An 11,842-nucleotide genomic window follows, 5' to 3' on the forward strand; every position below is an offset into this window, starting at 1 on the left:
ATACGTGTAATACTTTATGGTGTTGGCCACAGTTAACAGTTTTGTGTTGAGTTGTGCTGTAATTCATCAATCAATCAATTAGAGAGAGAGAGAGAGAGAGAGTGTGTGTGTGTGTGTGTGTGTGTGTGTGTGTTATTATAAACGTTATTTCTTTATTTTGGTCAAATTTGGTGTGCTTATAGTCTGCCTAGTGATAGTGGCAGTGCGCCAGACCAATCTTCCTTGCGCCAGACCCGGAAACGGGAAGAGGCGGACAACAACACGTGGTTTTGATGAAGACATAAATTCAGCCGCGGTCTCATTATCATTTCTCTTTCTTTCACTGTCTGTCCACAACAACATGCGGTAGACCGCATGGACGCTTAATGGACACATGTGCTCCTGTTTGATGATCCATCAATGTGTGGCGTTACTGTAACTGGTAAGAATAATTGCTTTATTAGATCACTTTATGTATTGCTTCATTTTGTTTCGTAGAGTTAATTTCCCCCTCAAAGTCGCTCAAAAAATTCTGTGGCGTGGGTTTAAGGACTTAAGAACGTCATGGATGGCAGTGTTCTTTAATGTAGGCCGCTACTATGCTTTTTATAATGTCTAATAATTATAGCAGCTTGAGTGAGTTGACTGCTGGGCTACTCAATCCATTCATTTCCATAAAACAACCGATTGTTGATGGTCGGACTCATGTAGCCTATTCGTGTGCTAGCGTGTGTAGCTAACCTCAACATCCCATTGCTGTTTGTGTGTGCGTCTATTGCAAGCACAAGCAGGTGTAACGTTAGAACAAAAATAATACCGTATTACCTCACATTCACCTACAGTTTTTAGTCAAACCTAAAGTGATGATCTGCAGTCCGTGTTTCACCTGAACCTCATGATTACATACTTACTGCACTGATGGGTTTGATTCTCCTCGACTTGCATCAGTTTGTCACGTTGGGTGACGTAACTTTAATCATGGGCATTTTTTTTCTCCCAATAGGTTGTGGAGAGCTTGGATCATTATACCTAACGGTAAGCTTATGGTGTCGGCTAAATATGTAATTCCATGATTAAAAATGTTTTTCTTTTAGGTAGTGGTAGTGGGGACGGGCGTGCGTGATTGATTTGATTGAAGTAGGCCTATGTAACAGTTAGCAGAATAACAGTACATTTCAAGCACAACTCAATTAAAAAAAACTGTTAACTGTGTGGACGACACCATAAAGCATTACACTTGTTTACAAGAGGGTCCACCGTTTTCAATTCGTAACATTTAGCACCTCAAAGGCCCTTAATAGGCTCCAGACTTCCCAAAACAAACTGGTCAGGTTGCCCCCTGTCCATTTTGACAGACAGGGTTGACGACAGTACAGCATCGCAATCGGTCTGGTCCACAAGATTTGATACAGCACCAAGATACCTGTCTAAATACTAACTTAATGTCAACGAAGTCCACATCCATAACACCAGTGGGTGCTGCTCAACAAACTATGTGCACCCCAGATTCTGCACAAACTTGGGACTAAATTATTTTCGCTCCTATGCCACCAAAATGTGGAACGCCCTACCAATGCTCATTAAGACATGCAAACCCTTGACTCCTTAAAATCTGCACTCAAAGGGCACCGTTGATGGGCTACTCAATCCATTCATTTCCATAAACAACCGATTGTTGATGGTCTGTAGCCTATTCGTGTGTAGCTAACATAGTGTGTGTGTGTGTGTGTGTGTGTGTGTGTGTGTGTGTGTGTGTGTGTTTGTGTACGCACGCGTCTATTGCAAGCACAAGCAGGTGTAAAGTTAGAACAAAAATAATGCCGTATTACCTCACATTCACCTACAGTTTTTAGTCGAAGTCAAACCTAAAGTGATGATCTGCAGTCCGTGTTTCACCTGAACCTCATGATTACATACTTACTGCACTGATGGGTTTGATTCTCCTCGACTTGCATCAGTTTGTCACGTTGGGTGAAGTAACTTTAATCATGGGCATTTTTTTTTCTCCCAATAGGTTGTGGAGAGCTTGCATCATTATACCTAACGGTAAGCTTATGGTGTCGGCTAAATGTGTAATTCCACGATTAAAAATGTTTTTCTTTTAGGTAGTGGTAGTGGGGGCGTGCATGCGTGATTGATTTGATTGAAGTAGGCCTATGTAACAGTTAGCAGAATAACAGTACATTTCAAGCACAACTCAATTAAAAAAACTGTTAACTGCATGTGTGGACGACACCATAAAGCATTACACTTGGTTACAAGAGGGTCCACCGTTTTCAATTCATCGTAACATTTAGCACCTCAAAGGCCCTTAATAGGCTCCAGACTTCCCAAAACAAACTGGTCAGGTTGCCCCCTGCCCATTTTGACAGACAGGGTTGACGACATGCAATGCGTCTGGTCCACAAGATTCGATACAGCACCAAGATACCTGTCTAAATACTAACTTAATGTCAACGAAGTCCACATCCATAACACCAGTGGGTGCTCAACAAACTATGTGCACCCCAGATTCTGCACAAACGTGGGACTAAATTATTTTCGCTCCTATGCCACCAAAATGTGGAACGCCCTACCAATGGTCATTAAGACATGCAAACCCTTGACTCCTTAAAATCTGCACTCAAAGGGCACCGTTGATGGGCTACTCAATCCATTAATTTCCATAAAACAACCGATTGTTGATGGTCTGTAGCCTATTCGTGTATAGCTAACATAGTGTGTGTGTGTGTGTGTGTGTGTGTGTGTGTACGCGTCTATTGCAAGCACAAGCAGGTGTAACGTTAGAACAAAAATAATACCGTATTACCTCACATTCACCTACAGTTTTTAGTCGAAGTCAAACCTAAAGTGATGATCTGCAGTCCGTGTTTCACCTGAACCTCATGATTACATACTTACTGCACTGATGGGTTTGATTCTCCTCGACTTGCATCAGTTTGTCACGTTGGGTGAAGTAACTTTAATCATGGGCATTTTTTTCCCCTCCCAATAGGTTGTGGAGAGCTTGGATCATTATACCTAACGGTAAGCTTATGTTGTCGGCTAAATGTGTAATTCCGTGATTTGTACATTTGTATTTATTACTGCTTGAGACAGGAACTACTATTCAGACCATTTAACAATGTTGTTCTTTTGCTGCTTTAGGTAGTGGGGACTGGATGACTAAGTATTTGGATATTTTTCAATAACTGAATAATGTGAATAAAATATAATTTGATTAAAAGTATTGTGTGCTGTGCTCTTAATATAAGTCTGAAATGAAATGTATTTTACTTATGTCAGACCTTAAAAATTAAGCAGAATGGTGTCTAGGGAGTGTTTTCATGAACGTTACAAGATTTTAAATGCCTAGCTCACTGTCTGAATGAATACAGCTCCAGAAATGTAAATGTATGTAAGAATAAATAATTTGAAAGTGCATTATTGTCCCTTTCTCAAGTGACTGGACATTGCAGGATTTGTAGAGGTAACCTTTGCCCCCTCAATAAAAACCAAATGTAAAATTTAAAATGCCAAAAGGTGCCCAGAAATGCCCAAATGTTCCAGTTATCCTCCTTGACTTCACTCATGGTTTGAACAGTGTTTAACTACTGTATCAGAGTTCCCTCTAAGTAAATTAAGAGTACTACCCAAAATGACATTAATCTTTTAATATAAAAATGTAAAAAAATAAACCAATAAAGTCTGGACATTAAGTTATAATGTAGCATTGTTTAAATGCAGTATGATGAACACAAAACAATGGCACAATTGTTGCATTTACAGTATAGTGACGTTTGTTTCAAATGGTTTTAAATTACAGATGGTGATTACGTTTTAGTATTACATACATTTACTCATCCAACTACCCAGTTATAAACTGACACTGACAGTATTCACACATTCAAATTGTATTTGAATGTAATTTATAGGATCAGAAGAAAAAAGTATAGCCGCATGCCTTAACCTTATTAAAATGAGTACAGCAGTGATGGCTTCTCCTGTATGGCCAGCCTAGATTAATGTCAACTGGCATTTGAATTTGTTTTATTTATGCTAGTCATATTTGCCACACTTTATGCTCAAGTAAAGTGTGGCCACTGGCCAATATGAACTAGTCATTTATATTTCATTCAATTGTGCCTAAAATACAGCCTAGATATAACTGTAGACAATTATGATGGGTTTATTATACACCTTTTCCAAACTATTGTATGTAAATAGCACTACAATGTTCTGATTTAAAGTTAATCTTTAAATTCACACCAATCAAAGATGACGATGCTTTGTGTTAACCAATGTCTCCTTATGCTCCAAGTCATTTCATTCAGCGTGCTGGCGTGGTCACAAAGGTTCTATTGGGTTAGGTTCTGCACAGCAGCATTGGCACCGTTGCTTACAGTAGACTCTGTTGTCCCTCTAAGTCCCATACTATTGTCTGCTGCACTACTATGAGCACCCTTTTTGGTCCCTGTGGGGTCCATTGATGTACCCTCAAAGAGGCGAGCCATGAATTCACAGCCATTCTGCCTGATGTAGGACTTCCCAGCAAAAGTGTAAAGGACAGGGTTGGCACAGCTACTGATGAATGCCAAAGCTGAGGTCACGGCACGGCTGGACTTCCAAATGTGATCCAACCTGAAGGGAGAGAGGATGAAAAGGACACGGTCAAATACAATGTACTTACTGTATGTCAGTAAGTATGTCTCCACTCGTCCCTGATACAACAGTGATATGTGATATTGCCTGACAAAGAATAGTTGAATGACCTTATCTGACGAACAAATAATACCCTTGATTAATTTACTTTTTACCTTTATCCCTGCTTTGGGCATGTAAGCCTAATAGCCACAGGCCCAAAATTTGAGAGGACCTGTGATGTCATGCTGTGCTTTTTATTTGTGTATTTTCTATTCATTTAGTCATTGGGGTCCACAGAATAAGAGGCCTGCTCTTCCGGAAACTTCGCAAAAAAAATGTTATGGTCACTTTTGTATACCACACCATAGATAGACCTATATAAGGCAACATTTTCCTAATTTCCTTATGCTTTAAGTAGCATGTGAAACGGGGTGCGCACGCTTTTCCGACACACCGAAGATCCGAAGCGGGGGGACATGCGATGCGAAAAAGCGATGGTCCGACATGCGCGATGAGGTCAGCACATTTTGGCACAAATGAGTGTAGAAGTGGCAACCCGAATAATTACATCATTAAATTCTCGGATGATACTGCCATCTTAACCCTTCTGGATAAGGATAAGAATTTAGCTGACTACTTTTTAGAGGTACAGAGCTTTGTAAAGTAGTGTGATGACAACCACCTTGTTCTTAATGTTGAGAAGACACAGGAGATGGTATTTGACCCCAAGAGTAGGGGACTGGAGATTTGACATCTTTAGCAAGCAGGCCGCTGCTGAGAGTATCAAACCAAAATAACTGCCCCCGACAACAGAAGAGCACTCTCTTCGAGCTGATATTCAGACCAGAGAGATTGGCAGCTTCCATTCATACGGTGTCACCTTAGTTTTTTGTGTGTTGATCTTTTTATTTAGTGATATAGAGCCATATTCTGTTTATTTTATTTATTTATTAATGAACTGAAAGTCTGAGGAGCCCTGAAACATTAATTTCACCCTTATTTTACTGTTAATTATTTTGAAGGTGTGACAAGAGTCTGTCTTGTTCTGAAAATAATAAATTAGTTGAAGATTGTTCTTTTGTCCATGTACTTTAAACAACTTTGCAATTCAGATGCATTTGTGTTATATTCATGATTTTTATATTTTAATATGACCCCCATACACACAAAGAAAAGAAAACACTAGACGTCCATTGAGATATAGCCTACATAACACAGCATATTAGTTATTACTCATTTTGGGACATACAAAAGCAGGCATGGCCAGAGAGTACCCATTCTTACGAGTATTGCATTTTTGCGACCTACATGCATATTCTGTGTGAATTGTTAAGTCGCCCTTTTGACAGTACAGCTCCTCATGGGAGCTCCCTAATGTTTGTCAGATGAATTGGGTATAAAAGGAAATGAAAATGGTAACAAACCAATAGGCTTAAAATCATTTTAGCAGACCTTGTGTTGTACTGTACCTGCTTGTCCATGCAAACTGTTATTAGTATTCAATAAATGTATTGGAGGCCTTATGGTATGCAATATGCCCTCTGATTGCTCTGAATAATATAATTATATAGTTCATGCTTTATATTCTAAGATTAGATTTTGTTAAAAAAAAAAAATACTAACTAAATACTAAATGTGTAAATGTGAAAGTTAATTTCTCATGCCAATAAGACATAGGAGGACACACAGCTGATACTCACTTATCTCTTACTGGCGAGTCCACTTTGTACCACTCTGCTGCCACCTATAGGACGGAAGCAGACATATATAATTATTCGTTCGAACTTCAGATAACCAGATGGGGTTTGATTGAGTGTTGGCCTTTAAGGTTAACCAACTATTATGCCATGCCCTATTCTGCACAACATTTGTCAAAGAGATTTGGTGTAGAGGTAAAAACAGGAGGGGACAGCGTAGACTGGGGTCAATGAAGTATAATTAAATTGTGTGCCTACAGTACCACCCCTTCACCTTTTCCCTGCCAGCTTGATCTTTAAATCAGTGGTCACAACAAGCATACAACCACACACCTGCACCATGTTGATCACATGATAGGGCAGCCAAAATACGCCAAACATCACCACGATGGCCAAGATGAGGTTCTCACTGCGAACCTTGCGACGGAACTTGGTCTGTCTCAGACGTCGTAGTATCAGGATGTAGCTGGTCACAATGACCGTGTATGGAAGTATGAACCCCGACACGGTCTCAAAGGCATATTGAAACCTCACCTGTGTGCACAGGTAAAACAGGATAAGCATGTGTTGTCCTCACTCCAAATGATTGCTTTGTGAATAGTCTGGCTCCTCCAAACAAGACTGGATCTGTCTTTTAGTCATAAACCTCAAGAGCATGAAAAGACACGAGAGAGAAACATCACAAATGTTTTCTATCACAGGTGATGGCACGCTTACGTTTAATGCCAGGGTTTATGGGTTAAGATTAAGGTATGTGGTGATGATCTGACATGCCTACTTGATCATCTCAAGGATTCCAAATGCTACCAGCTATAAACACTTTCACTCCCAACCTTCAAAAGATTATATGCTCAAGCTATAATTTGATGCCGCATGACATATAGTTTCATGACATAATTTAGACCAGGGGTTCTGAAGTGTTTCACTTTTTGGAAGGTATTTTTCATTTCCCCCTCCTTTCTACCTATAGTGCCCGATGACAGCCCCCACTTTGAAAACCTGTGTCCATGGCCCCATGATGCACTTACATGTGTAGGTTTAGGGTGATTGAAGGCGCACACCAGCCTGGTTTTGTTCCGCTCATCCACATCCTCTCTCACATCCCGAAACACCAGGGCGGGGATGGACATGAACAAGACCAGCACCCACAGCCCACAGATCACCCTCACCACGATTCTTTTGCTGGCGAGAACGGCCAATTTATTTGGCCACACAATGGCCACCAGCCTGTGCAGGCTCATCACCGTGATGATGAAGATGGAGGCGTACATGTTGGCGTTGCAGAGGTAGAACAGGCTTTTGCACATGGCGTCGCCAAAGACCCACGACTGCTTGGCCAGGTAGATGATGAAGAAGATGGTGAGGGCCATGAGGAAGCCGTCCGCGCACGCGAGGTTGAGGATGAGGATGGTGGTGATGGAACGCCGGCGTGCGCGAGCCAGGATGCTCCAGATGATGAAGAGGTTGCCAGGGACCCCCAGGAGGAAGACAACACCCAGGATGAGGGCACCCAATGCTGTCGTGACGTCATTGCTCACCAGGCTAGGGTCCTCCGGATTTGTGGCATTGGCGTGTAGAATGGGAGGATTTGGATTGTTCATGTTAAAGTGACGGGTTCTGGAGGAGTGAGACAAATGACAGTTAAATGTTGACCTGAAACATGACCTCTACTTCCCTACACATTATGCATGACACTTAAGCATTTCCTGAATTCATTTAGAGGCAGAGCACTGGAAGTTGGCTTTGGACAAACCTCTTAACTCCATTAGACCCTCAAGACTAATGTAGTAGACTGCTAAAACAAGTAACTCCACCACCTCTCCCCCTCTCATGGAAGTAATTGACAATATCTAAAGTTACAACACCAACTTTGATGAGGCAGTATTGCTTTGTTAAATTGCATACGTTCTTATCTTAGGTTTGTCTTATCTTATTATCTAATTTTGTGTTTATAACTTCTATATTCCCATTCTTTTGATATGCAGTAAAGCGATCTCAGGACGTTTTTTTCCCTTTCTCTAGCACCATCATCTGACCCATGGGAGAGGAGTCGAGATAGATGCTGATAATTCTTCTCATTACACTCCATGTTGTGTAACAATACCCCATGAGCAATTACAGAGAGCATTTACAGAGATCCGGCCTTGATGTTATAGAGCACTTCACCCATTTTATAAGATGGCACAATTTCCGTCTAATCACTCTGGACTGACCCTTTTTCATAAGCCTTTATGTTGCAAGATACTGTTTCAGTAAATGATATGAAAGCAATGATAGCTGATATGATATATGCTGGAGCCATGTGACAGCTTTACTCACTCTATACATTACTGTCCCCAGAGGGAAATTCCTTTCCATGGCATAAAACAACCGTAATACATAGACCTTCCCAAACATTCACACTGAGCCAAAGTATATTGGCAAGGTTCTATGAAGACATGATAAAACATGTCAAATATTAGAAGTATGCTCTGTCATAAAGAAACGAAACATATTACGACACAGTCATCCATTCACTGAATGAAAAAGGATGTTTCCTAAAGGGCTCACATGCCCTTCATCAGACTGAGTCTTTTTATTTATAAAAAAAACACAGGGTGTGGATTAACACGTCTTCATCAGTCTTTCTCAAAGTTTTGAACTTTCCACAAGGATAAAACCTTTCAAATAACCTCTCAAACAGTTGGAAGCAAATTCATTGTGTGAGAAAACATTAGTTCCTCATGTCACAGTTGCATCCCAATATCCTGACTGTGGCATTTCCAAAGTCCACTGTTTATTTCCCAGGATGCCTTTACATGAGAGTAAAACAGTAAACATACTGTAATGAGTCAAAGGCTCAAAGCAGAGTTGGATTAACATTAGAAAGCACAGCCTCAGAAGCTCACCGAAAAGCGTTCTATTCCCGAAATAACATGTTAGGGCTGAATAATGTATCTGGTTTGTCAATCAAATAATTGATTAATTAAAGCAATGGATACGATACTGAAAGTCTTAACTAAGCCAATCCAATGAAATCAACACATTTAAGTAAAGCAAAACATGAAAGCCACCAATGTTGGAGTTTTCAAGGTTTTTTTCTTTTTGCAAAAGCTATATAAAATATCATATTTGCCTGAATGAGCCAGAATGACAAAAGCAGAAATACAAAAAGAGCAATCTGCAATAAAACACCAAGTTATGAATCGAACATCATACTTAGTTTAGTTAGTGCTTCATGTAAGTACACAAATAAAAATGCCAGATGTATATGCATGTCTGGAAAATACAAAAACTATTTGTATTTCAGGTCTTTTAAGTCTTTTAGTATATAGTACAGACCTCAACCTGGGAGACACTGTAACCCACAAAGTATCAGCAATATAATTTCTCAAAGATAAGAAGCAATACATTTCCTCTGCCTGAACATGTAACATCTGAGCAATATATTAGGAACCCTGAAGTGTAGATCAGGTAAATACAAGCAGCAACTTTCAAGAGAAGGATTTTGTGAAGAAGATCATTAGCTCACCTTTGTCAAGCAGCTGAGTATGCGATGAATGTCATATCAATTCTACAGTATGTGTTAAATCTGAGTATTAAATATCCAACCGCCTCTCCAGTCTAAACATTCTATTCTCGTCTTACTGTTTATTCTGTTCTTCTCACAGTTGTCTCAGGCTCATGTTTTTATGGGAGTATGTTTACTTACCTAAACAGTGTGCAGTAAAGTGAATAACGTGCTGCCCCACAGGCTGCAACATGCTGTGAATGGAGAGGTGTGCCTGTCCTTATGTTTCACTCTCTCTCTCTCTCTCTCTCTCTCTCTCTCTCTCTCTCTCTCTCTCTCTCTCTCTCTCTCTCTCTCACTCTTACTCACTCTTTGTACATTTCCTATTATGTCGTCTCTCTCTCTCTCTCTCACTCTTACTCACTCTTTGTTTACTTAATTTCCTATTATGTCCTCTCTCTCTCTCTCACACACACACACACACACACACACACACACACACACACACACACACACACACACACACACACACACACACACTTGGACAATATATCCTCAGTGTTTATGCCATAAAAATAGTTTGATGGCCGCATGAAAAAAAGTAAACAAACATTTGCTTTAAATATTCCCCTCATCCCATGAATTAGGAAGTGTATATTTCTCATCTCCCAGGCAATTGCAGATGGTCCATAATAACACAAATAGGGCTATACATACTTACATACTTTATTCTCAAACATATTGCGTAATATACATTCACTGTTGAGGGTGATGAATGCACAAGTGCTAACTTGCACATAAATAACTTAAGGACCCTCTAGCTACTAGTTCGCACAGGTCCAACACACTGAAGCAATACTGTTCCGGGGTGTGGCATAAAGGTAAAGATGAGTAAGATGATGATGATTCAATGCTCTGCTCCACTTTCACATACACTACATACAGTATCTAACTGTTGGCCCGTGAGCAACTCGGCCAGAGCAGATGAGTTTTAACTTTTAAGTGCCTGGTTCAAGGGTACCATACAGCAATAGGACAGATTTGACCCTTTCCTGCTGGCACACACTGTGTCCTGTTACGTACAATCGTACATAATGCACAGACCCACCCACAGACACAGCATGAACAGCAGCTTTCACAGCTCTGACAAGAGCACTTAACCACATTATGTGCAAAGCCTATTGTCTTATCTTACTGAACAACAACTGATCATATCATTGCTGCATGGTCTGCAACCAGCAATGATATTATCAGTTGTTATCAGGATAGCTTGCTGTTGACAAAGCTACAGAAAACATGCATCAGTGGTGAAAAACTGTGACTTTCTTTGGGAAGTAAAGCCCAAACTATCAATGCAACTACTGTAGTCACTCGCAACTCCTTGCAACTGCCATTGGGGATACTGGTTGCAAGTTGTTGCATGTTGCAAGGAATTGCATGGTGAATCATTGGTGCAGTTTGGGCTTTAATACAATGGTTTGGAACTCAAGATTCGAGATTCAACTCACTGGTCACTCTTAGTCTCTTACAATTTCAATCAGCAAAATGTTGGTGTGGCATGCTCCGCAGAATGTGAACTAAAACTCAAATTAACTCACAGAACTTACATGAATGCTGGTTTTCTTTTTTTTTACTGCATGGACACAGCAATGGAGAGACACAATAAACAGTGGGATTGGATGCTTGATTACAAGGTTTAAACAATACATTAGGCATATCAACACACCTTTAATTGTACAATATGTCCTCCCGATAATGCTACAAATCTGACTTTGACTGTCTTCTGATGACACAAAACGTCACAAAATGTCTCAGAGGGAAAGCACATTCCCAATATTTTCCCCCTTTGAGTAATATATGTGTCCTCAGGCCATGAAAGCAGATAAGGAGAGTAAAGGAAGTTGGCCAATGAGAGGCTTCTCCCTTACCACACGGTGGCAACAAATCCACAGGAATTCTTCCCCCTCTCCATCCATAAACTTCAGCCATTCCTCTGGTGTGTTTGAAACATCCATCACCTTGCTACAGCACCTTTAAATAATTAAATAACATA

General features: G+C 40.3%; 1 protein-coding gene and 1 long non-coding RNA gene across 5 annotated transcripts; one reads left to right on the forward strand and one right to left on the reverse strand.

Annotated features, from left to right (window-relative positions):
• The first annotated feature begins 325 nt into the window (after positions 1-325).
• Positions 326-3,139, forward strand: LOC308325104. Its single transcript, XR_013965003.1, has 3 exons — positions 326-421; positions 983-1,014; positions 2,975-3,139. It is a non-coding gene; the product is annotated as an uncharacterized lncRNA (long non-coding RNA).
• A 992-nt stretch (positions 3,140-4,131) lies between these two features.
• Positions 4,132-10,121, reverse strand: ltb4r2b (leukotriene B4 receptor 2b). 4 transcript variants are annotated; one of them, XM_080777995.1, is made up of 5 exons: positions 9,991-10,121; positions 7,328-7,916; positions 6,633-6,833; positions 6,303-6,346; positions 4,132-4,599 (listed from the first exon to the last, which is right to left on the reverse strand). In XM_080777995.1, exons 2-5 carry the CDS (start codon positions 7,898-7,900, stop codon positions 4,317-4,319), a joined length of 1,101 nt encoding a protein of 366 aa, XP_080634121.1. In that variant the 5' UTR covers positions 7,901-7,916; positions 9,991-10,121; the 3' UTR covers positions 4,132-4,316. The 4 variants fall into 4 exon arrangements, with proteins under 4 accessions (XP_080634121.1, XP_080634122.1, XP_080634120.1 ...); XM_080777996.1 differs by lacking the exon at positions 9,991-10,121 and adding an exon at positions 9,811-9,969 and having other exon boundaries at positions 6,717-6,833; XM_080777994.1 differs by lacking the exon at positions 9,991-10,121 and adding an exon at positions 9,811-9,969.
• Positions 10,122-11,842: the final 1,721 nt, after the last annotated feature.

The sequence above is a fragment of the Protomyctophum bolini genome (assembly GCF_963924005.1).
Source record: "Protomyctophum bolini genome assembly, chromosome: 12".
NCBI classification, from domain to species: domain Eukaryota; kingdom Metazoa; phylum Chordata; class Actinopteri; order Myctophiformes; family Myctophidae; genus Protomyctophum; species Protomyctophum bolini.